The 26,160-nt window shown below is 44.8% G+C and overlaps 2 protein-coding genes across 9 annotated transcripts in view; one reads left to right on the top strand and one right to left on the bottom strand.

The window, feature by feature from the left end:
* Positions 1 to 19,556, top strand: part of RARS2 (arginyl-tRNA synthetase 2, mitochondrial) — a 52,756-nt gene extending 33,200 nt beyond the window's left edge. For 2 of the 8 annotated variants that reach the window (XM_027785954.2, XM_027785959.2), the window contains exons 15-20: positions 1,634 to 1,701; positions 1,801 to 1,910; positions 2,956 to 3,051; positions 5,765 to 5,839; positions 6,728 to 6,791; positions 8,786 to 9,359. In XM_027785954.2, coding sequence (XP_027641755.1) covers positions 1,634 to 1,701; positions 1,801 to 1,910; positions 2,956 to 3,051; positions 5,765 to 5,839; positions 6,728 to 6,791; positions 8,786 to 8,878 — 506 coding nt within the window. In that variant the 3' untranslated portion in view covers positions 8,879 to 9,359. The other 6 variants (XM_005236910.4, XM_027785958.2, XM_027785956.2 and 3 more) reach the window with 6 other exon arrangements.
* Positions 9,792 to 26,049, bottom strand: SLC35A1 (solute carrier family 35 member A1). The gene is made up of 8 exons (XM_055810332.1): positions 25,908 to 26,049; positions 22,691 to 22,868; positions 17,013 to 17,172; positions 16,481 to 16,633; positions 15,602 to 15,668; positions 12,207 to 12,383; positions 11,679 to 11,813; positions 9,792 to 10,334 (listed from the first exon to the last, which is right to left on the bottom strand). The coding sequence occupies exons 1-8, from the start codon at positions 25,921 to 25,923 to the stop codon at positions 10,204 to 10,206; spliced, it is 1,017 nt and encodes a 338-aa protein (XP_055666307.1). The 5' UTR covers positions 25,924 to 26,049; the 3' UTR covers positions 9,792 to 10,203.
* Positions 26,050 to 26,160: the final 111 nt, after the last annotated feature.

Below are 26,160 nucleotides of genomic sequence, written 5' to 3'. Positions count from 1 at the left end.
AGTGTCCTTCTCTGATGGAGTGACTGCATCAGCGGGCAAGGGAAGAACTACAGATGTCATCTGCCTGGACTTTGTAAGGCCTTTGATACGGTCCCCTACAACATTCTTACCTCTAAATTGGAAAGAGATGGATTTAATGGATGGACTGTTAGATGGATAAAGAATTGGCTGGATGGCCACGTCCAAAGAATTGTATGTCAGTGGCTCAGTGTCCAGGGTGGAAACCAGTAACAAGTGGTGTCCCTCAAGGGTCCATAGTGGGACCAATACTATTTAATATCTTCATCAGTGACATAGACAGTGGGATTGAGCACACCCTCAGCAGGTCTGCAGGCGACACCAAGCTGAGTGGTGCAGTTGATTTGCCAGAGGGACCTGGACAGGCTTGAGGAGTGGGCCCGTGCAAACCTCGTGAAGTTCAACAGGGCCAAGCGCAAGGTCCTGCACCTGGGTCAGGGCAATCACTGGTATCGGTACAAACTGGGGGATGAATGGATTCAGAGCAGCCCTCCAGACAGCGACTTGGGGTGCTGGTGGATGAAAAATTGGACGTGAGCTGGCAAAGTGCGCTTGCAGCTCTGAAAGCCAACTGTATCCTAGGCTGGATAAAAGGAAGTGTGGCCAGCAGGTCAAGGGAGGTGATTCTGCTCCTCTACTCTGCTCTCCAGGAGTACTGCATCCAACTCTGGGGTCCCCAGGACAAGAAAGACATGGACCTGTTAGAGTGGGTCCAGAGGAGGGCCACAAAAATTCTCAGAGGGCTGGAACACCTCTCCCGTGAAGAAAGGCTGAGAGAGTTGGGGTTGCTTATGCTGAGGAAGGCTCCGGGGAGGTGGTGTTGTAGCCTTTCATTATATAAAGAGAGCTTGTAAGAAAGACAGAGAAAAACTTTCTGCCAGGGCCTGTAGCGACTGGACAAGGGACAGCGGGTTTAAACTGAAAGAGAATAGGTTTAGATTGGAAGGAAGACATTTTTTACACTGGGAAGGGTGAGACAGTGGCACAGGTTGCCCAGAGAAGCTGTGGATGCCCCATCCCTGGAGGTGTTCAAGGCCAGGTTAGATGGGGTTTGAGTAACTTGATCTAGTTGAAGATGTCTCTGCCAGTGGCAGGGGAGTTTGGACTGGATGATCTTTAAAGGTCCCTCTTCCAACCCAAATCGTTCTGTGATTCTCTCAGTTCAGATTCTCTTCCAAATGCCTCATTAGCCCTCAGAACAAATTTTCTTTGACTCTTTATGCCTCCATATCACTTGGAGGTTTTTTTACCAGTTTTTAAACAAAATCTGAATTGTTCTGTCATTCTCTTCCTGATCTCTAGATTGGCTGTCTGAATTGTGAAGAGCAATTTAGCGTAGTCTATCTAGCGTGTTGTAATAAACTACTCTGACCTTAAAATCTGTGTTATACAGGGTAGCAGGGGAGGTGGAAAAAAGACCATCTGAAACAGCTGTAGCTCAACTTTTAAGAAAAATTTCTATCCTGGACTTCTTGCTGCATGCGTCCTGACAGTTTCCATATTGCTAGTTCACAGTTAATGAATATCTGCTGTTTTATTGGCATGTCCAGGTCTGAGCAAGGGAGCTGTCACGCTACTATGGACTTATGATTTCATTTTTTCTGTTTCTCTTCAGCAACCAAAGAGACAGAAAACCCTATGGAAACAGCAGAGAAAGTTGGTCTTGCGGCACTAATAATTCAGGTGAGTCTGAGCTACCTCTTGAGGTGTCTGCATCTTCTGTGAAAAGTTACAAATTGAGATGGAGAGCCATATCTACGTGACATTAATTTATTGTTCCAGGACTTCCGAGGCCTTCTGTCATCTGACTATCAGTTTAGCTGGGATCGAGCTCTTCAAAGTCGTGGAGATACAGGCGTGTTCTTGCAGTACACTCATGCCAGACTCCATAGGTAAGAGGAGCATTTGAATGCAGAAGTACAGTTTGACATGTATTTTAACTTTATTAACTTAACTGCTTTGTTAAGTAGTAGTGTTAACTCCTTCCTTAAATATGACACACATTCACTTTTTTAGCAGAGGTATGAGTTCACGATAGGAATCACTGAGACTTCCCAGAGGAGCAAGACAATTAAAATGAAATTTTCACCTCATTTCCGCAGGGCTGCCTAACTGTTCCTGTACTTCCTCAGGTCTAGGAACAGCCTCTCTGTGGTTGGTGTCGGTGATGAAGAACAGTGGCCCTAGGATTAAGGAAACTGATGTAAAACCCAAAATGCCCATACTTGTAAAATATACCAAATCACAGAACTTAAGACTTTTTTGCTGCTGCTGTAGTTAGCGGGGCTTTTTTAACATTCTGTTATTTCCCACTGTTGGTAACCAAGGTTAAAAGCAGACCCCTTCCTGTTGACTCAGGTCAAATACCTGACATGTTTAATTATTTTTTTAAAAGAGCTTCAGAATGGTCCAGTTTGAATAGTTCTGTCAATTATAGTGATTTGTCAGAACACTTCCAATGCAGACATCGATACCTGTTTTCATAAATGCATGTAAGATACCTTCCTGGATTGGGCCAAAGTTCGGTACCAGCCTGGTGTTCTGTCTGAGGCAGCGGTGATAGGAGATGGTATTCAGGGGGAGTGTGCAAGCCTGATCCCTTTCTGTAGTCTGTTTCTCTTGTACTCCCTTGTCATCTAGGTATTGATGGTACTAGGGTACCTTTACTAGGATATTTACTACCTCACTCATCCTTTTAGCATCAGCTTCTGGACCTGTTGTCCATACATATCTCTAATCCTGTTGATACTGAATCGATAGCACAGATTTTAATTTTTTTGTCTTGGTTAAAGTCAGGTAGTCTGTCTCAGTTTCCATTCAGCTTGAGAAGAATAGACATACCCTTTTTTCTTGAAAACACAAATTACTTTTTTTCTCCCCTTCAGCTTTGCTAACAAGAGTTTTTCATCCGACTTGTTTTTCATGCTTATGTTTTAGTTTAGAACAGATGCATGGGAAAGTGCAGCTAACTGACATTAATGTGGCGTGCTTGCAAGAGCCAGATGCCATCTCTGTTCTTCAGCATCTTCTCAGGTTTGTCTAGTTTTCTTTCCAAATACCAGTTCTCTTAAAATAAGCTTTGGATTTGCTTGGCAACCTGTTGAGCAGGCACAGGCTGCATGATCATGGAAGAATAATGGCTATTTCAGGCAATGGCTTGTCTGTTGGGTTGTACAGATTGCAACAGTACCCCTCACTTGAAATTTTCATGGACTTCAGAAGCCATATGAGGGAAAAAGCAGTATTTGGAACATACTCTGTGTACGTGAGCCCCTTAACTATTTCTTGTCTTCACAAAAATAGGCTAGGCTCTATATAAATATTAGCTGCAGATTTGCTTGGCCTCTCTTGTTCTATTTTTGTCATGTGGGAAAGGGGAGAGGAACTGCTCCTGGGTAAGGTGAAATGGAGGCTCAGCATCTTTCAGAGCTACTGAACGTGCACAACTAATACCTGTTAATAGCAGTAATGCTCTTCATTAGTTCAGTCATAAAGTTAAGCAGTTTCACTATTTCATAGCCGTGTAATTAAAATACAGAGACAAGGGAGTTGTCCATGTTGCACAGCCAATGATGGAGCTGGAAGTAATACAGGCTTTCAGAATTCCTAGTGAGAGGTCCTATGTACTGCATTGCGCACTGCACAGTGCCAGAGAGTTAATGCCCTGGGCCACACTAAGGTCTTCCTGAGGGCATCTGTTTAAAATTTGGACTTCCAAAAGTCATGCCAGAGTCCCAGTGGCTCCTTACAGCCCTGCAGCTGTAAGCTGCAGAGTCCTGCTGTTAACTGGAACAGCCTCAAGAGGTCTGCCTGCAGTGTATCACATGCTGCATGCTCTCTTGAGTAACACCGAGGTCAGCCAGCACTCTAAATAAGACCAGTAGTGTTTTTATTTATCCAGTGCAATTGTATTTCACAAAAAACTTGGGGGTTGTTTCTTGGTTTTTATCAGATTAGTGTATAGCTGCCTGTCTTATGTGTGAAAACTGGCAGGGTTAATGTATTTCAGGTTGATCAGCAGGGATCACTCGATCCTCAGCTTGTGTCCCATTTTCAAACAGAGGTGGTTGCTCCACTGCAGGGCTCTTGCTTTTACAGAGCTTCAGGTCTGTTTGTTGCAAAGACCTTCGAATCTGGCCAGGCACCATATGGAATCCGTATGAGACATCGCTTGGGGCCTTTACTTCCATCAGAAAGCAGTATTTACATCATCCATTAGACCAAGCACTCAGTGGCTAACAAACTCATGTTTAAACATGCCATAATTTCAGGAATAACAATTACTGTTCAGTCCTCCTTGTGAGTTGCCATGAGTAGATTCTTCTTGGAAAGCTGCCGTAATAAACACTCCTGAGCTGTCATAAGCTCACTTCCCATGGCTCTGCTTCTGCTGTTTGAAAAGCTACCAAACATTTGCCCTTAAAATTAGCTGACCAGTTCCAAATACCATTAACTTTCAGCCTAATGAATAGTAAAGTAGCATGTATATCCCTGAAAAAGTGGACTTAATTAACTGATAAAATAATCTGACAAGTTGTAGGCCAACACTGAAATGGCAGCTTCATGAAGCAACAAAGTTGTTATCAAAAGAAGGCAGCTTCATTTGATACCAACTTTCTTGCTTCATGAAGCTTTATCAGTGGCTGTTTAATGGTGCTTGTTAAATTATTAGTGGTTTTTCTGTACCTACCGACGCTGCTGTCTCGAGGGGCCAATATCTGCTGGTATCTGTGTTGTCCCCGAGACAAGGCAGAGGTTCCCCAGATTTTGTCTCTCTCACAGCTGTTGCGCAGTGGTATAAAGCCAGCGACCTTCCCTCCCTGAGCAGCAGCTGCCTGGGGCGTGCCGGCTGGGATGGGCTGCTGAACGTGTGGAAGAGATGCTTTTGTAGCTTACGCACCAAGGGAATCGGGAGCACCTCCCTCCCTGGTGCTACAGCTTTACGTGACCACTGAGCCCTCATTATCAGAGCTCGCTCCCCAGTTCTCCTGCAGCTTGCTTTGAAAGGAGGGAGATCCCTGGGAAGTTGGGCTTGGGCATACTGGTGAGGATGGGCCTGGTTGATGTGCCAAGACCGGGAGGTCCACTTTGAAATCTGTTCAGCTGCAGAGGTGTTGGTAGCTTGTTGCAGGCTGTGAAAAAGAGGTTGTGCACAAGTGAAGAGCAGAACACGTGAATTAAAAATACGGATCTCTCTGACTCTGCCTGTATTATCCAGTTTAATACTGTCTTACTTAAGTCAGTTTTATTCCAGGATTATGTAAACCCACTTTGTTTTTGTCTTTTCGAAAGTTACAAGATTCCCTTTAGCAGCTTAACATTCTGAGCTGCATTTACTAAAGGCAACATCCTCTAAAGGACTGTTTTGACTGCCTTGGTTATTTAGTATGTGTTGTTTGCTCCTAGGAACTTACAATTAGTGTTGAAATGTAAAACCAGACCTAATGTTCTGGGAGCAAATATAGCTCTTGTGTTCTCTTTGCTAGAGCCTCTCAGAGCTCTGCCATCTACAGTGTGTGCATGATGAGGAGCAGAAGCAATCATCTCCTTCAATAAGTGAACGGGGAAGAAATAGTCAATTGTGTGCTAATCACACAGCTTAGGTCTGGTTCAGAAGACTATTTTTGTTAATTTTGCAGTTGTGGTTGTGTGTGTGTTCTGATGTAAGAAGGTCTGATGAGCCTTATATCTTAAGTATACCTTCCTACTACTTTTAACACCAGACAGTCCTTTTCTTTCTTCACAGGTATGATGAGGTGCTGTATAGATCTTCTCAGGATCTGCAACCCAAGCACATTGTCAGCTACCTCCTCACGCTTAGGTAAGATGATTGCTGATACTGGTGTCCGTCTCTGGTAAGGACAGGCCTTCCTGAGCTGGCCTTTGCAGCCCTCGCATCTGCACTGCTTTGAAGAGTAAAAATAGTGGGAAGATGTAAATTTCTGGGAGAGTTTCTCTGGAGCAGGAAAGGTATAAAGTAGGATAGTAAATAATATAATAAATAGTAGAGATTGATGTTGGAACCAGGAGCAAAGGAGCCAGAAGCCTCCTCAGAAACTAACTGCCTTTAAGAAAAAACAATCACTTGGCTGTAATGCAGTGCCTGAGCCCAAAATCACACTAGACTTACATAAGAGAAGATTTGACCTGATAATATGCCCTCACAATTTCAACTAGGAAATTTTGTCCAGACCCCTTTTAACCACTGATCTCAGCCTCTGCACTGAGATGGACAAAGCATGTTATTACTGCAAGTCATAGTGTGTAATGGGTCCTCCACAGGGACGTGTTGAGTTTAACCGCACAGTGACAGTGGAGTACGTCTGCTGGAGGAAGCTGTGGAGCCTGTGTAGAGGGAGGGCTTGAACAAGTTAGGGAAAATTGTATAAGGAATCATGCACCTTGGGAATGACAGGGCAGTCTGGAGGATCTTTCCAGACCAATTCCGGGTTTTATTTTTTTGGGGGGGAGTGGAGATTGTTTTGGGGCTATTTTACAAGCATGAAGTTGTTGATGGCATGCCCTGACAACATGCAGGCTACAGAAAACCGTGTCCTCCCTCAGCCGGGTGAAAGAGGCTCACAGAAATAAGTCTCTGGCATGCTGCAGTTGTGGCTCTTCCAGTTCTGCTGCTTTCTGTGGCCCAGAGTGCTGCTCTTGATAAAAGACCTGCTTATTCTCGCCATTCTCACCATGTTTTCCATTTCAGCCATCTTGCGGCCGTGGCACATAAAACCCTCCCTGTGAAAGCCAGCGCCCCTGAACTAGCGCAGGTAGGGCACAGCGCTGGGACGAGCCTGCGCGGGGCGGCCCGGGGGGATGATCCATGAGGGCTTTGCCAGCCCAGCTGCGGAACCACTGGGGTGAATGTGCACCCGCGGGCAGGCTGTCCCACTGGTGGCACCGCCTTGAGAAGGCAGGGATGGCTGTTTGCGGCTGTGCCTTCTGGAAGGCTCTGCCTGAGCTTCCCAAAAAAAGAACGCTCTATAAGGACAGCGGCTCCAAATCCAGTCAGACCCCTTTTCTTCTCATGGCCTTTCTCTCTGAAATTTTTAAAAGCAAACATTTGAGCGTTTAACTTGCTCATTAATTTCTGATGGATTCTTTTAGTGGTTACGTGGGAAAACAGAGAATTAGGAGGTAACCGAATCTGTCTCCTCACTCTTGCCACCTACATATCCCAGGTTGTCTGTTGCCTTTCTAGCTAAAGCACGGAGGCTGACAGCTGTTAATGTGCAGTTCCAAACACATGAACATTATTTTCTGCTGATCTCCCAGGCAATGTTTGACCCCTTAACTTCTCAGGAAATTATATACTAATTACACTGCCTTTCTTATTTTCTCTTTCATCTGTTTCAAAAGAAATTACATATCTGACTGTTGTGGGAAATCACATTTAAGTGTTGAGGGGGAAAAAAAATGTGGTGGAATTGATGGAGCTGCACTCAGTATTGGAGCTTAGATGCTGCAAGTATTCCTGCCTTCGAAAATGGACTAAGACAGTCCAAGCTACAAAGAAAATTTCAGTTCTTCACCCTGTAAAAAAATATTTCTAAATATCTTATCATCTAACAGCTTTCAGGAACTAATTTTTTGGAGCAAGGCTGATGGAGCCCTTTCCAAACAGCCAGCTGTGTAGTAGCTAAGACATCTACATCTTACAGAAGAAAGAGCAGAATTTTCAAGGCAGCCTGTAGTTGCTTGACAGCCTGTAACCGAGGCACAGTGAGCGGAGGGATACTCAGGTTGTAACAGCCTGTGGTACCAGAAAGATTTTCACTTTTTAGTCATCGCTAGCTGTTTTGCAGGCATCATCTCCTCTGGTTCTGTGCCCTGAGGGTGCTTGACTGGGCTGGGCACCCCTTTCCAGTTTCCCTTTGTTGACAGAAGTGTCCCCCTGTTGACACTGCAATGGGCTGTCAACAGCTGGTGTGAATCCTGCCAGCATCGCTGTGTTACTCGCTGCTCGGGTTACGTGTGGGTCCAAATCCCAGCGCTCTGCATGGGGACAGCAGGCGTGCGGTGTTCTCCCCTCCAATGGGCTACTCCTGACTGCTGTCCTAAGAACACACGCTATTCCGTAGCAGTACCGTAAGCTGACAGCTGTTCTTGTTTTCCAGGCGAGGCTCTGTCTCTTTCGAGCTGCACGCTTGGTTCTAGCCAGCGGAATGAAACTTCTTGGCATTACACCCGTAACTCAAATGTAATGAGGCTGTATGCAACGTAAAGTCACATCTCTTAGTAAAAGGATTTTTTTCAAGAGAATATAAATACTCTCCTGTGTGTCATTGCTAATGCCATCTGGAAACTCAGCCTGCTCTTGGAGGTTTGCACACTCCCCCATACCCCCTGCAGAAGACCATGCATGATGGCACGCCCAGCTGGAGGCCAGGGCTGTCACAATCGCTTTCTCCCAGGCACTTGGTAGGAGTCATGTACTCAAGACACTAACCTACCTGGTATTTCCCATAAAAGAGAACTGCTCTGTATTTGCCATGTAAATATAACACCCTTTTGGTGGAGGAAGTGGTACAAACTGTACTGCCCTAAGCAATCAAAGTTCTCCCCTTCCGCAGTCGCTATTGTGTACTTAGACCTAATGGTACAACAGCTACAGGTGCGCCATATATTGTAACAAACTGGGTTACACCACGCCAGAGAATTTTTTCCTGTGTTTTACCGCAGTCCCCTTCAGTAACGTTAGCCAAGCCCAACTGCCACATCCCGTTCCTCACCCATTCCTCTGTCACGCTGATGTGATGACCAGGGAGAAGAGGGTTCGCTGCCCGGCTGGTGGAACAGGAACCGCCGCGCTCCCTCAGCACCACACGGGCGGTCAGACAGGGCCGGTGCCGTTTGACGCTGAACCGTCTCACTGCTGAAGAGATGTGGAGCATCACAGGGAAGGAAGGTAGCGCAGGTGGCTGCTTCAGCCTCTGGAATATCTGACCGTGCCCACCATCACCAAAGCCTGCGCTCACCAGCGTGGCACTTTGCCTTTTGCCAGCTGTTCTGTCCATCTAGAACAGCGTGCCGCCAAAGAGAAGCATCCTCTCCCGCTGGAACAGAATTTAAGCGTGTTTGTGACTGCTGTGTTGAGTACGCCCCACTTCGCTTTCAAGTAAAATGCAGCTGGTTGACTCATGTCTGAAGGAATCTAACCAGGATACAAACTTAGTCACATTTTTTACTTCACTTTGAATGCAACTAAGTTGCACCGAAGTCAGTTTTTCCCTCAGTTCTGGAAAGGTTGAACTGAGTGAGGCCTCAGAAAATGATCGAGTTGGTTGAAATTATACAGTTGTCGCTCATAAATTAAATCAAAGCCTAACATGCACAACGGGGACTCTCTTCAAGCATCACTCTGTATGCACAAAATGGTTTAGAGAGAAAATGTACAGATAAAAATTTCCTAGTCTGACACTAACTCATTCGTACTTCAGTCAGGGACACAGGAACACGTACGAACCTTTCCCTGTACAACTAGAGTTTGACAAAACACAATTGAACAGAAGATTCCTTTGCCAGCTACAGCAGGTATAAAAAAACATTTGAAAAGTGAAAGAATATCTGCAACCTAAGAGAACCACCAGTCTTTCTGACTTTGTACAACGAAGAGCAAGCACTATGTCTAAGCACTTCTAGGTAAATGGTGCCCAAAGCACAGTTATTCCTGGTAGAATCGTGTCGTCATCTGCATATCATCTAGAAGAGAAATTTTTCATTTATCAAACTGCAATTGCCAACTAGTTTAAGAGTAGTTGTAGTAGTAATTAAGGCAGTAATTGCTCTTTTTAATAGATTTTTATGAAGCGTTTGGGCTTTTCTGCCCTCAAAGGGCAAGACAGTTTATCAAATACACAAAGACCTGATTTCCCTCCCATTTATGTACATTATATACAACTGAGTGTTCAGTTCCTTCATTCTGCTCTCCTTGTCAATGGGACTCTTCAGTGTTCGATGTGAGTGACAAACACCTCCAATAAAAGACCCATCCAGCTCCTCAGCCATACCACAGCCTCTGCATCAGCCACTGGAAACTCCACGTGTAAAACAGAACTAACTTCTGCTTTTAGTCTATCCCACTTAAATCATTTCATGACTAACTAGCTTAAGGCTATTTTTTTAAAAATGCAGTTCATTTTAAAGTCCATTTTGTCTGTCTGTCCATTTTTATGCACAGTGTCACACAGTAGCAAGTCTTTCTTTTGAGCTCTTAGTCTCTGATGGCTGGATTTTTGTGGTGTCTTGTCGAGGTAATCCATAGAGGTAAATAGAAACACACACCAGGAGAGCACCCAGGGAGAAGGTAACAGCTGAAAGGAGACAAAACAGCTTAAATAAACACCTCTGTAGAAGAAGAAACCTGCAGAAGACTAAGCTATATAATACACAGCCATTCAGATACCATCATAATTTAAAATCACTCAAAACCAAACAGGACCAAGAAGTTGTTAATAATTCACGCAATCTAGACTCATCCTCTGTCACTGAGAACACTTGAGTATTTACAACCCCCACACCATTTCAGTTAGTCTCATATCACCGAGAACACGGTGATGGTCAGGAAAGCAAGTGTGAAACATCTGCAGTTCTACATGCCATCTACAGGCCTGAGTTACAATAAACTTAATGGTAAAGACTGTGTCTGTGATAGAGTAGCCTGTAATAAGACATTTTGTTTGCCTTTCCATATCTAGACAGGGTTAGGAAACACTATTCATAAAGCTTTCACGGAAAGATCACCAGTCCAGGTCCGATTTGTGTCAACCATCAAGAACATACCTTGCTCAAGTGAGTTTTTAAAACTAGCTGTGTTTTTCATCACTTGCTTTAAGGTGCTTTTTTTCAGCCAGACACTGATGATTTTCTTCTTATGCAAACTCTCCTGAAGTTCCATCTCTCTAGTTTCATCAGAAAGCTAGTTTTTCCACCATTACACCATACCATCTTTGGATTATGATAAGAAAGTAAAAAAATACCCAAAACTAAACAGTGAAGGACTGAGCAGGAGCAACTGAGTACAGTATCAGACACAGACTTGATCAGGGAGAATATCCTTTGTAGTTGCAGAACAGCCCAAAGCAATCTGCTGTTTCCTCTCAAAAACTTCCACCACATCAGTTACGCATGACCCCAGCTGCTATCTGACTCACTCTCACGTGGTGGTGTCCCCCGCAACTGGGGAAGGTAAAAGTTAACACAGAAGGAGGTGTAACTTCACAGGGATGTGTAAAGCCCTTGCAGAAATAGCTGAGGAATTAATTCGGCACTGGCTATACCGAAACCAACAAGAAATGATAACTTATCAACAGCAGTCTCAGATAAACAGCTGTATCACCCACTAAACCACATCAGAAAGTGATCGATGAATGAAGCTGTATAAAGTCGTAAGCTGTTTAAAATGGGAAGAACCTTTCTGTCGGAGGCTGTAGGATGCATCTGAAGACCAAACCATGCATGCCTGTGAAAGCACAGGGTCATCAGGCACCCTACATTACGCAACAGGGACGATGCATTGGTGCGTAGGCATCGTGGAGAAGACGAAGTTAAAACCAGAAGAAGGCATAAATGATCGCTCTGGTACAAACTGCACACAGCCTACTAGCCAGGAAGGAAGCGCACGTGTACAGTCAAATCAACGGCAGAAAGGCACTTACTTATCTGGAGGCCAAAGAGGATGACTGATGCCACAGTAGAAAGAACAATGGCCGCTGCTGCAGAAAAGCCTTTCATAATGTTATCTGTGTACTTAACAACCACCGAAGTGTAGAGGCCACCAACGCTAGCGAGAACTGGAAAGCAGATAACATGCTTCTGTTAGTAAAGGTGGAGTAAGTTACTCTTGAAATGATGCATTGTACTTCACTGCTGTACTCCTTGTCTGGTCATCCTAATGGGCAATTTAACACAATGCTCAGCAAAATGGGATGTCCACGTGGCATCCAGTGGATAAGACTCATTTAAAGATGATCTACTCATTGCTCTCTTATTTAGACTGTTGTTTCAGCACAATTTTAAATTGAAAAGTGAATAATTTCCAAGAAAAGTAATCTTTTAAATAAAATCCCTCAAAACACAGTAAAAAAATGGTGTCGGACTGAATTTGTAGCTTCCTGCAATCAGTTATATCATAGTTAAAAAAGCAAAACAATGTGACAAGACCCTAAAAACCACAAGATACTTACAGATGACAAACCAGACGTAGTATGTATAGCCGTAGAAAAACCCTTTCTCAAGAACTTGGGCTCCATCTGACACGTACACACCAAGTAAAGTCAACACAATCCCAGATAAGTACATTTGAATATTTCTCACCCACAAGGAAGTGTCTGAACTCTTTAAGACCTTCTCAAAATAAACTCCTAAAAAAAAAAAAAAGGAAAAGGTTTCAGTGAGATGAAGTGTTGGAAGTGTTGTCCTTAATGATTCATGGTTCATAGTGTTTTAAAGGCAGACAACACTACTGCAACCATCTTGTCCTACAAAGTTTCGCAGAAGTTCCCAATGCCGAGGACCCAATGACACATTCTGCTAAACGTGTCCTCCAGAACAGGATCACTCTAATGGGTACATAACATCAAAAATTAATTCTATTTATCTTCACAGTTGTAACAATGAACCTCATCAACAGCTGAAACTACTTCTCATTTCTGTTTGATTTGCCAGGCTTCTGTCCAGCAGTTTCTACTGCACAAAGAAAAAAAAAACCAAACCCTACACCACAAAAAAAAGCGTTTTACCTTGGCACCTGGTATTTCATCCCTGGGACAGTATTTATGTATTTCAGTATGACGGGGAACTTCCTCCCCCCACCCCCCTCCACTGGGATACTTAGCAGTAAAAAATTAAAAACAGGGGCGGGACTGTATTACCTCAGTACTGAGACTGAAAATTCCTCAGAAGCCTCCTGCTTGTGAAGTACTTGGCAAAGTGGCGACATTCTGAAACCACAGCTTCAGTGGATTACAAAAGCAAATCAAAACTGATGCCTTCTGTTAATTGAAACTACAGACTGGTTTTGAGGAAATGGAATTCACTTTAATCTAAAGCTCTTGTTCCCCGTGCCAGTGCCACGCTGATGAGCATTACTTTTATGCTCTGCATTACTGAAATACCTTTTCATTATTCTGCTTGGGAGGTGTACATCAGGCTAAAAGGCCAACATTTGACAAGGTCGTCACTACCTGCCTTTTTAACCACTGCTCCCACACCAGGGCTCTGCTAGTCTCTGGAATCTCCTCCACATTTCAAAACAGAGAGAGCAATTTGCAGGACTCAGATCTGCTCAGCCACTTCCATGACCTTCTGGTGTGAGCCCTCCTGACTTAAAAGTTCACTGCTGAGTAACGTCACCCAAGATCTTTCATATGATACGAGAAAAGTACTTGGAACTGACAAAGATGGCACAGAGAAAAGACCTGTAGGTTAGAAGCCCTAAGCACACGCTGCTCCTGAAAATCCTGAGTTAACTTCAAGGAAAGTCTTGCTACACTTTTATTCATGAAAAATGCAATTTAAAGTTTAATATAGTATATTGAATATTTATGGTGAATAAATTAGAGAACAGATTTATATTTCAGGGGTTTAAATAATAAAAATCCCCAAGGAAATACAGTATTATCTCATATGAATATACATTCTTGAAGTCTAAACAACAATATCAACAAAACCCCCTAGTATTGTTAACAACTGCAGCACTTAAAAGAACCCACAGTCAGCTACCTTGAGATTTCTGCCCACCGAGAAGCCCCACAGAACACAGCCAGATGTAATCACTGCACCAGAAATTTGGCTTGAGTATGAACCGTATTTGTAAATTTTATAAACTAAGAAAACAGTAAGCAAACCAATGAAACTGCTTTCACATTTTGGAAAATGCATAAAAATTACTCCACTAACAAGGTGAAGGAAAGAATGGGTGCCGTTTAGGAAAAATTACTCTTCAGTACTGTTTATAGTCGCAAAGGATCTGCCATTACATACTTGTCCAATGCTTTTATAAGCATTATTGAGGCCTCGGACACTTAGAAGTTATCACAGGATCTGCAGTTTGAGGAAAACTTTGTTTCCGTCTCTGAGAGACAAAAACGTTTAATTTCTTTGACTTTGCTGGAATAATATAAAACACTTAACATGGTCAGTCCAGAAGCTGAAGGTGTAATGCCAAAACAACTCCTTCATGTGGGTGTGGGAAGGAGGAAGAGGAAAGGAGTTTGAATAGGATGTATGTTTTCAACATGTAAAGCCCCAAGGGCACAAGGAGCTCCACGGATGAAACACTGTCCTCCCAGCTGCCTCAAAGCTACAGCTGTCAGTGAAGAAACACCCAAGCTGCAATCCTTTTGCAGGAGAAGAAAGCCGTATGTGTCCAAATCCCCTAAAGCTGCCTGCATCAGCCCTTTCAATGGTCTGAATTTGCAGACCTTTACAAGTACGTACAGCTGCCTACCCACATACCAGCCAGAGAGCTTTAGGAGACCCCAAAGGCTTCACTGTGAATGTTGTGTTTTGGCTTGGAAGCATCTATTGAAATGAGTAAATTTATAACCTTCCAGGAAAAGCTGGTTGAGCTCTACACAGCCTTACTTAGTACTTCTGCTTCAGAGTGCCCGTTTCACTGAAAAGACACCGAGCAAGAACGCCACCCTCCTTTCCTCCCCCGCTGACCAGAATGTTTTCCATGAGTAATGAGCATGTATGCGCAGCACAAGATTATTCTTGCAGGACTGTATGGTACTAGAAGTGTGTGACAGTACCTTGTTTTCTTACAGAGGGTAAGAAGAATCCAGTTTATAGCCAGGGAAATACATCCCTGTGAGCCAAATTTCGAATTAAGTAGTAATTTGCATTTCCTTATTTCTCAGCACCAACTCACTTGTCCTCAAGTTCTGGTCTCCTTCTGCAGAAGCCAGAGAAAAACTACTCTGAGGGGAAACACTAGCTGTAGAACAAAACAAAATCAAACAAAACCAAAATTCCTTCATGCCGTTTATCTAGGCTTCCTGTTACTCATCTTCCTCTCTGCCTTATTCCTGCTCCCTCTGCATCTCAGTTAGATTTACCACTTACAGCACTATGGCAATGTGTATTTCAGGGCCGAGCAAGTGCAAGAACTGAGCGAGGAGCTCAGTTCCCCTTATTAAAAAAAAAAAAAAAAAAGGGAAAAGAAAAAAAGAGGCAAGTATCTCACGTGATCGCCATAAGGGAGCTATTCACTGTAAAGCCAACTTTATAAAACTGATGTACATTTATTAATTGTACTGAGTGAGTCATTATGGATGTTCCCTACAGTATTATTCTAAATATTTGAAAGACGCTTCGATTTGCAAACCAGCCTTCTAAGCTGCCTCATGTAAAACCAATAGTACATGCTCCTAGTTATTCGCTTGACAATGGCAGTAATCATGTCATGAAGCTGCCATAATTACCACAAGTAGAAGGTAATTATGGGCAGAGGGGATACAGTCCTTTTTTTGTCTTCTAATCAGCGATGACAGTTAACTAATGTAGAATGCTGTTTTAAACATCCTGAGCTCTCCAGTTCCTTTGATGTGACCTGCATACAGAAATAATACTATACCTGCAAATCCTGAACACAGTACAGCAACAGCAATTGCTCCAAACCCTAGCCATGGATTCTGCTCCACCTGCAACATCAACCGTTATTTTAAAAAGGAGGCAACAGTGCAGTAATTTACAATAATCAAATCCAGAGCTACTTCGTCGAGTACAGAAAAATTATTAGCATTTCATTACAGTATAAATTGTACTTGCTTAGCTAGAGCTGCCCTTCAGATTAGCCTGGTGTAGCTGTGTGGCGTTTTGTTTTCCACGTGTACTCTCACCAATCCTTGCAGTGCTCAAAGGCACCATCTGCTTGGCCGTGCCAGTCTCCCCAGCTGCACGACCTGCCCTTCCCAACTAACGCCGCTGAGCAGCAGCTACCACCTAAGAAACAGAAGACACTTGTTTCTTCCTAGAACAGGATTAGGTCAGTGCCTCTCAAGGGTGTGTTTAAATGACATACCCACACCCACAAGGCATTGGAACTTCCTTCCTAATTCTGCCAAGTGTTTCCATTCCAAGCTCTCTGCTCCAACAATTACAATGATACCAGGGCCAACTGCTGGAAACAATGTATTACTCAGATATTCCTATGATGGTGCATTAGACTGATTGTGGTGACTCTGGTAATTTATACTAATTGTAGCAATTAGTTGCCATTCCAACAAATGAGACTGGAGCAATACCACAAGCCTGCCTGAACTGGTATACAATAAACGTGAAAGTGAATGATCAAACTAGTGACTATATTGTACCCGAAATGGCTGGAAATAGGAAACAGATGCTACTGCGTGGAATGTAGGGACCCTACCTTGACCTCAGCTGCTGGGAAGTGAAACACAAAGTATAAGGCAGTTTATCCTGCGTTGTGAAGAGGCAGACAGTAAACTCTTACCTGTACTTTTGTAGCCTGAGCAGGCTTCCACTGAACAAGGGTAACCCCACCGCACAGCATGAAGACAGAGAACCACTGCAACTTACTAAGGGTACGGTTTAGCATTAGGACTGTACACAAGGCTGTGCAAGGGATCTTCAACTGGTATGTCACCTAAAGAAGAGGGGAATGTAGCACAGAGGATGTGGTTTGATAAACTCCTCCAAAACAAGAAAATAAAACAGAGAATTCAACTACAGAACGACAAATAAAATGTTACATGTATTGATCTACAGAACCTTGGGGTTTTGTACCACTGCCAATTACAACAAAGTGAATTTGAAGTTACTCTAGCAGTGAGCAGGTTAGCTCAAGAAAACCAGAGCTCTGCAACAACGTGTATACTGCGAATGTAACAAAGCACCACTTGGCTTTTAGCACTGAGGCTAAAGAGAGTACTCTGTGCTAGGCAGACAGGTACCTAGCATGCATGCCTCACGACACAGTAGAGGAAGGTATTTACCGATCAGTTACTGACAAAAACATTTATTACCTGGTAGACTGCCGCATCCAAGTTGCTAAGAGCCACAAATGCCATATTGTTTTGGAAAGCATACACCAAAGAGGGAACACTTAATTTTAGCAATTCTTTAGGACTGCCGAATACATTTTCTTTTAAAGATGTTATTAACCTTGCCAGACTTCCAGTTTCTCTGCAAAATAAAATACATTACTATAACTGAGGGCTCTCTTAAATGGATATTTGAAAACAGAAATAAAATCAATGAATCCTTTGGGAAGACTGTTCTCAACAATCAGTTGTAGCTTCTGCTCATTAAAGAAAAATTAACTGGGAAAAACCAGTGAGGTTATCAACAAGTAGAAACCCCTGAAGGTGAAGATGATGTTCTGGAATCAGGAGGTTAGATGCATTAATGTTTGATAAGGTAAACAACTATGAACACTGTAAACGGTGGAATAAGTCACTAAGTACACAGGCAGTGGGACGACAGAAGGCTGTTGCTCCCCTCCCTCCACCCCCCCTTTTTTTGTGTTAATATTTGTCTGTGATGGCAAATGCCTGTGATTTTCCAGATCCCCTTTAAACTGGGCCACACAGTACAGCCAAAAAAAAGTGTACCCTTGCACACTACTGAGCTGGAAACACCTCTCATTCCTCAGCCAGCCCTGCATCCCTCTTCTCACTTACGCTGCGAGAGATGCTGGACTGGCACCAGCACACAAGAGGTCTGGCAGGGCTTGTGGTGGCTCCCTTTCACCTTGCATCTCCTTCACGGACTTACAGCATGTGAAAGGGCAGGCAATGGGGAAGAATGTGTTGCTTCTCGCTGCTCTCCCCTTTTGCAGCTTGCTGCTCTGCATTGCTAGTTTTCCCTTACAATTTGTACGTCAACGACATTTCTTGCTTACTTGTTGCTGCTGCTCAGGTTCCACCAGTTCCCTTCCCAGCTCTCCCCAAGTCTCATGTTTCCCCCTTTCCATTCTTCTCTTGCTTGGCCACTGACAAACACCAACATCCAAAATCACTCCTGTCCCCTCCCCTGTACCTTTCAACTTGGAACCTGTATTGCTCTTGAATTCAACACTCCTTTCCCTTCCATTACACATGCATATGAACAAAAGGCTCACATCTTCCTCAGTGCTCCAGAAGCCCAGTTCCCCACATGTCAACCGTATCCCAACTTCTCTCTTTTTCACAAATGTATGTCCAGCTACCTGCCCGAAACTCTTATTAGCAATTACCAAAATCAGCAATCTCTCTGTGCCCCAAGCGTATTCATTAACAACCTTGTTCCAGCGTATTTTCCCTTCCTGATCAACCTCTGACTCTGTGCTTCAGGTTCTTACGCTTTTCCTCTCCAAAGGTTTATGGACTCTACCCACTTCCTCTCACGATCCTTCTGTCCAAGTTTCTCTCCTCCCTTGCCTTCCTCCCTGCCTAAGCACATACCTATATACCTCCTCCTCTCTCTGGTAGCGAGAGCAGTCTTTATACAGGCAGCCGCAAGGGATTTTTTTTGTCATTTTCCAGTACCAGAAAACACACACAAAAACCCCAGAGTCAGGGGCAGTACAGTGACCTAACAGAGGTGAATATGGTTTCCCACGCTCTTCTTGTACAAGTGAGGTCACAAGCAAATCTCTTTCCTAACTTAAGGGGATACTTTGCCTGGGACGGACTTGGTGACACCAAGCATGTCACATAGGTGTCTTGTAAAAGACATGTCTGGCCGCAAGGGTCAGACACTGATGTGAAAAATCTATAGGCAGGTAGCACTTAAAGCAAAGTTTGCAATACAAGGAAGGGGAAGAGTTCATGCTACAGTTCATTGTGGTTAATCGCACTAGGCACAGAACTGCATAAAATGTTAGGAGTCATTGACATTATAGGCAAAATTGTTGGTTTACTTATTCCTCAATGTATTTACTATGTTGCCCAGCATTGCGAGATAAGTTATACAAGAAAACCTAGACATCCTGGTAATACCCAAGTGTAGCTGGACTAAGGTGCTTCTATCTCAAATGTCTAACTGCAAATAAAATATCATTAGCACAGATACAGTTCTACTCTGTGAGAATAAGAAGTCAAATAATACCACATAGTAACGGCTTCTTCCATTCATCAATACTAAGGTGTGCTGTCAAACAAGAAAACAATATTTAAATTATACCTGCTTCTGTTCCAGACCATGCTCAGTGAATTAGCTGATCACACGTTTAAAGTCAAATCACGGCAGTAATAGTAGTTTGTTTACTTTGACTTCTAGCACGGAATTTCAGGAATGAAGAGTAACAGATGTCCAGTAAGCACCATTTTCACTTTAGTTTTTGAGAACAAGAACATGAACTATCTAATAGTCCATCTTTGCAATGGGTGTGCTTTCTAAACATGCACTTATCAAGAATCTCCAGCTGTAAGCTGAATTCAGTACAGAGATCATGTGAAGACAGATTTAAATCTACACAAAAAAGAATTTAAACCAAGCCCCTGAGTACAGCTGATAATGCAAAATAAGGTACCCAAAGATGTACCCTGCAAAATCAAGTAAGAAAATAAAAAATATTCCAGCTTGAATTCAGTGTTCTTGATGTCGATCTAGATTTGACTTAAAAACCATTCTGTTTACTTCATAGGTGTGAATAGGTGAGAGATACTAAAAACAATCAGTTCTGCAACAGAAACATGCATTTGTTAGAGAAGCTGAAGTTAAAACTAGAGTCTGCAAATCAGCTCTATTTTTCTCTATCCGTTGCTAAGTAATTATGCACCATCTACAAATGCAGATAACGTAATTACCAGATGGTAAACTGGACTTTAAATGAATATGGAATTTGAGAGTACAGTTGAGTAAACAATTAACACAGCTTAAACTATCATAAGCTTCCCTTTTGAAAGACAGTCTTTTGGCATTCATCCATTCAATGTGCCTTCCAGGAGAAATCTTAAAAGTAAACACAGCGGAGGCAAAGCGTAAGAATGTGTAAGAAAAATTCTGCAGCCTAGAACAATGTGAGAATCGTAGTCCAGTATCCTGTACACTGCAGTAATCAATGCTGGCTGTTTCAGGAAGAAAAAGGTACCCACCCAAATGTACAGAAAAAACAGATTGCATTCTATCTTCTAGCTGGTTGTCACACAACAAAGGTACCTTGTCTTGGGTGAGACAGATGGGTTAGGACCTTAAAACTGGAGGAAGTTATAAAGGAGACGCTGAAGGAAACTATGCTGGAATTTATGCTGTTCAGCTATTTGTAAGTAATCTAAAACTTGAGATTACTAGGAAATTGACAAATGTTGCTGATTATACTCAATTTTATGTCACATCCAAAAGGAAACTTTCAATAGTTGCTGAAGGGTCTCTCACTACACCAAGCACAATTCATCAGATCTTTCGCCATCTGAGAAACAGCTCAGTTACCTGGACAGCAAAGGAAGGCAACCGGACCCACCAGCGAGCGAGACATCCCTCCAAGAAGAGGCGAGCACGGCCTGATGAGGAGCGTCTGCTGGTGCCCATCCCTCTCAACTACAGAGAAAACCACCCCACTAGCTGACCAGATCAGAATACATATCATAACCTCCAAACAGCTCAATGAATGAGATTCACCCCATTTTAACTGGCATATAAAAACTCAAGTTGTCAATAAATGAGAAAGAATCATAGGAAATGACAACCCCAAAACAGAGCCACCATCTCCAAACCAGTTACAGGCCTTTGGGAAAAAATGCGAGTAGCCCTCTGACAGCACCAGCTCAAGGCTCAGCTGTGCTCAGAAATGAGCAGAATGTTACAAATCTTTAGGAAAAGAAACAAGACCAAGACAGAAAGCACCTTCATCCCTCTGCCTAATGACACTGCATGTTCACCTGAATGGTGCGCACAGCTCTGCATCCAGTTTCAAAAAGGATGTAATAGTACTGGAAGTGCTGTGGAGATGGATAATAGGATGATCACAGAAGAAATAGGCTAGGAGTCCCGGCTTAGAAAATAAATGAGTGATGAAAACACAATACAGATCTGTAGACATATGAAAATAAAAATGAAGGGTGAAAGATTATTCATGATGTCTGTCAACACAAGACGCAGAATACAGTGAAACTGCTGAAGTGTTTATGAGAAAGGACTTTTTCACAGTGTGCAATTATATTGCACAAGTAATTTCACAGATACACTAGGGACTAACATTTCAAAGAGAAACTGGACAATATCACAGAGGGCAGGATTGTTAGGGGCTACAGCTACAGCGTGCACACAGCATCCAGGCTGGGAAATCCATAAGCTTCTGTCACCAGCTAAGGGAAGTTCAGCCCATGCTTGCGCTATTGCCTGTACTTCTGTTCTAAGCATCCTCTGCTGACTGTCAAAGGGAGGATGATAGGCTATCATGGATTTTTGACTGTGCAGGGCTGTTCTAAAAACATAATAGACTCCTGAGTTAAAAGTAATTGCCTTTTTACTTATTTCAAGCAGAAGGACCATTCGTACATTTAATGAACGCAGTATTACTGAACCTTAACAAAAGGCAGATTGCTTACCCTGCTGAACTAGGCCTCTCTGGTATACTATAAACAGCCTGGGTTCCAGGTGCACAAGAACAGATTTGAAAAATTATACACACAGGTGGGGCTACCAAATGCCACCCACAGGTTTCTGACTGTTGAGACACGCTGGCTGCTATGGTCTCCAGAAAGCAGGCTGGATCAGGATCCACACTGGCCACAACACTGAGAACCACAGCACAACCACTCGTCAGCAGAGACACTTCTGTCAACATTCTGTGCTGGCAGAGTGAGAAGCTCAGAGTGCCTAAAAATAAAAATTTGCCACTGGTCACACATGTGTTTTCTAATGCATTACATCTAATGAAAGGTTAAACAAAAGGCAGTTTGCCACAGCTGCCTTACCAAATTCAACTATTGCCTCATTTCTAAAGCAAGTAAAATGCCATTTTGATGTTAAGTAGAAAAGATCTGATAATAATCTGAAGTACGCCATGTGACTTCATGATCCTCTAGCACAAAACAGTATCCTTCTGATGTACCAAAAGTCATGAAGACATAGGCAGAGACCCTAGAAGAACAAATTCTACCACAACGGCAAGAACGGGGCTTTGGAAAAGTCCAGAATATAAAGATTCTTCCAAGGAGGGATGTGGCACAGGGAAGCTGAGAGGAAACACAGACTGATGGCCTCCCCACTTCCGACGCTTACGTGTGGACTAAAGTTCTAGTTCTTAGTGGCAGTCTAGGATTACAGAAACTCTAATATTTTCTGACCACAACATTGACTCCCCAGTTTAACAGAGACAACAACGTACTGTCTCTAACAGTCTAATTTGGGCAAATTTATCAGTAGGAACATTATAGTTTTCTATAACTCAGCAGGTGTTGTCTCACAGTCCAGCTTTCATCTACACCAATATTTTAAAGACCAAAACTTCGTAGATAATCCATGCTGACGTTCTGAACCGACTCCAAAGCACACAAAAATAGAAAATATGCAGAAAGGACACACCTGAATATTGTGCTGTTTACAAAGCAGTTTCAGTTGAGGAGGACTCACAGGCTCTAACCCGCTCTAAAATGACTCTTCCACAGCATGACTATCCAGCCACGTTCTCAAATGTATCTGTACTTCGGTATCTGAGAATCTGAGGTTAGAAGCAAGGACTCGTTTTCAAAACACTGATTAGCATTCCCGTACTTACTTAGCCAAGATGCCCACACTCAAGAACAACTTGATAACTTCAGTGATGCACACAGCTGTTGTTGAAAAGTAGAGTTTTGTCTCCACGGTCCTAGTGTACCGCAATGCAACCGTGTATGATGCAGCAACCAGGGTCATCACTGTGAGACAGTACAACTTGAACAGTAAGCTGACATTTTCTGAAAGAAAACAAAGGTGATGACTCAGCATGCCCTTCAAGTTAATTTAAGAACTGAAACAGGGCATCCTCCAGCTGGAGGACTGTACCAAATACTACTGTGGCAGCATACAATAATTACAACATTGCGAAATACTTCCTGTAAAAGTTTAAGTTAAATCTTAAAGTCTCTTCTCAAAGAACCTTGCATAGGAACTCCAGGCGTTTGAAAATAAGATGTCCTCATAATCATCCTTCATTCTAGAAAAACTAACGTTTATCTAATAGTAACCAAAAAGTATTTCTGTGCTTTCCTGCTCTTTAGCTGACAGCAAGTGCTCACTGGAACAGCAGCTGATCCTCTCCACGTAGTATACTGCAGTCTGACAGAAAGAGCGTTGGCAGACTAGTGAAAGTAAAAAGAGAGGAAAAGTCCATTATCAGCAAAGAAGGGAATCAGTCTAGCAAATCTGAATAAATAAGGTAGCATCTCCTTCAGCCTTATTTTCCACTTAAGTTAATAAAAGAAGAATTTTGCTCAGAATGGTGATGGGACTTACACAAAGGGCCTTCCTGAAAAACTATTCACTGGAGAAAACGCTAAGGTTACGGCTAATCAAGTAAATTAAACCATGCAGGACTGAGTATCCTCTGCTATTCCCTCTATCTTCCCCACTGCTATACTCCTCCAACAGTAGCAATTCTTGTAACAGTTTTACCTGGACCAATTACTATCCTGCATAACTTGGGAGTTTGCCTATCCCAGGTCTACTGGTGAAAGGCAGTTTTTCACTCAGCCACCCTCCTCTAAGGCCTGAGAGTTTCATCGGGTGGACGTGGCCAGGCCACACCCGTTCACTTCCATCAGAGAATGGCTAAGGCTGCATCCGCACCAGTAAAGAGAAAGGCACACGACTCCAAAAAGGAGTTCTCTGCATGAAGGCATGACCCTCAACATGAGACATCAGCAAACCTGCAAGTGGTGTCTACAGAGCCATTTCTCAAACTGGTAAATTATTCTTTGTTACATGTGGCACCTGACAGGTAGATGTTAGTCATTCTGCAGCATCTTTCAGGCCCTTATCTGTCGTGTTCTGAATGTCCTAAAGAAACATCCTTTAATTGGTATAAGTTTATGTTCTTCTGCTGATTAGGGAATAAGCGAACAGATAAGCTCCGGGCAGCTCTGTAATAACTTCGTTCATTTAATACGGAAATGAATTGCTGAATCCAATGCAATCGGTGTTTTGGTTCATTTTTCTTTCAAGCCAGCGATGTCTTCTATTGCATAACATTTCTGCAAGGTACAGTTAATACCTCCTGCTGCTGCAATCATTTAAATTAGCTACTTCCTTACAGATAAAAATCTTACCCACGTCAGTAACCACTTTTAAAAGCTAGAGCCAATTAGTTTTTGGACTAACAAGAGACTTACAAGCTGTAATCCATTTTAAAATTAAGTTTGGACTGCAGGGAGGGGCAGTGGGATTCCAAGGACATAACAATCAGGAAATAAAATTAACCTGCTACAGTTTTACAAAATGTATTTTCTAACGGTGTTTTAGCGCTGACAGAAATGACATTAACAACGTGGGGTTTACACATTAAGATTTTAAGTCTATGCACTACTGAACTAAAAGTAAATCTAATCCATAACTATTTAAAAAAAAAAAATGCCCCATTTGGCAACAGTTTGCAAACTTTGGTAAACCAAGCAAATGCAGCAGGACATAACGAATTTAGTAACTATACTAGGTAGTTCCAGCATTATGTAAAAAGCTCTTCGTAGTTAGCTTTCAGCCTGAACATTTCTCCAGCCTGGCTCACGTCTGCATCAGTCCCAGTGCAACACCGAGGGCAGAAGGGAAGCGGAGCTGGGGTGCCCACATCTTCTGGTGGCAAGTCTGGACCAGCTTAGAGTTGTTTTTTTTTAAATGAGCTGAACGAAGCCGCTCTTTCTTTCCCCCAGTTTCTCACATTAGCTTCAGTAAATCCCACGCGAATGAAACAATTTCTAGCAAAAGGGGCTAGACAGGCCGAAAGTCTCAGGATGTAAACGCGTGCCTCCCACGCATCTCCACAGCTCCTCTAACTGCTCTGCCAGGACTCTCTTAAATGGCAGCCCAAGGCCAAGCCTGGCGCACGAAGCACGCCCTGCAGCCCGCCGAAGGCAGCGGGGGCGGCGGGCACCTCCTCACACCCAGCCCGGCACAGCTGCGGGCCACCCCCTGCGCCTGGCCCTGCTCCTGCCAGGGCTCCCCCCTCCCACCGCCACCAGGCCCGCTGCCCGCGCCGGACCCTCTGCGGGGAGCTGGCGGCGGCGCGGGCACCGCCGTCCGGGGGGGTTAAGCCCACCTGGCCGGCCCGAGGGCTCTGGCACCGTCACACGCCCCAGGGGACACCCAGGGCCCGGCGGTGCTTCGGCGAGCGCTGCGGCGCCGCAGGGGGGGGTGCCGAGGGGCGGGGGCGGCCCTGCGCGCCGACCTGGGCCGCACGGCTTCGGGCTGCGCCCCCGGAGCGCTGCGCCACGCTCCAGCGCTCCCAGAGCGGGAACCGGCGACGGCGGCGCCACCGCTCCGGAGGCGGCCGCGGGCGGCCCTAAAGGCGGAGGCGCCGCGGGTGGCCCGGCGAGCCCCGGCCCGGGAGCACCCGCCGGCCCGGGGGACGGCAGCGCGGACGGCGCCTCCCACACGCCGGAGCGGCGGCGCTCCCGGACGAGGCCCCCGCCGGCCCGGCCCGGCCCCGGCCCGCCACAGGCGGCGGGTGGAAAGCGGGAGCGCGGGGACAGCCTCTCTCCGGCGCGGCCCCGCGCCCCCTCGCAGCCCCCTCCCCCCGCGCCCGCCGTGGTAGCGCCCGGCGCCGCAGCCCCCGGCCTGGGGGACAGTCCCACTCCCTCCAGGGCGGGGGAGGCAGGGGCGAGCCGCGGCGCGTGGGTCGCGCTTCGTCTGGGGGAGTGTGGGGGGGCGGGACCGGCCCCTTCTCCGGCCGTGCCGCCCCCCCGAGAGCCGCGGTGCCCCCCCCAGCGGCCCGGCGCCGCCTCGCGCCGCGCCGCCGCCCTCACCTTTCGGAGGCGACATCGTGCCCGCGGAACGCGCCGAGACCGCCGGGCCGGAGCCGCCCGCCGTGCCCCGCCGCTCCTCCCATTACACCATAGAGTACGGCGCGCCCGCCTAGAGCGCCCCGCCTCCCTCGTTTCACCATAGAGTCGGAGGTCCGTCTGGCCGCCCCCCCGGGAGGCGGAGGGCCGCGGCTGGGCCCGGGCGCAGGCTGCCGCCCGGCGGGCCCGCGCGGTGCCGCTTGTGCTGCGGGTCACG

This window comes from Falco peregrinus, chromosome 7 (assembly GCF_023634155.1).
Source record: "Falco peregrinus isolate bFalPer1 chromosome 7, bFalPer1.pri, whole genome shotgun sequence".
Taxonomy (NCBI): Eukaryota; Metazoa; Chordata; class Aves; order Falconiformes; family Falconidae; genus Falco; species Falco peregrinus.
This window is presented reverse-complemented; position numbering and strand designations above follow the sequence as displayed.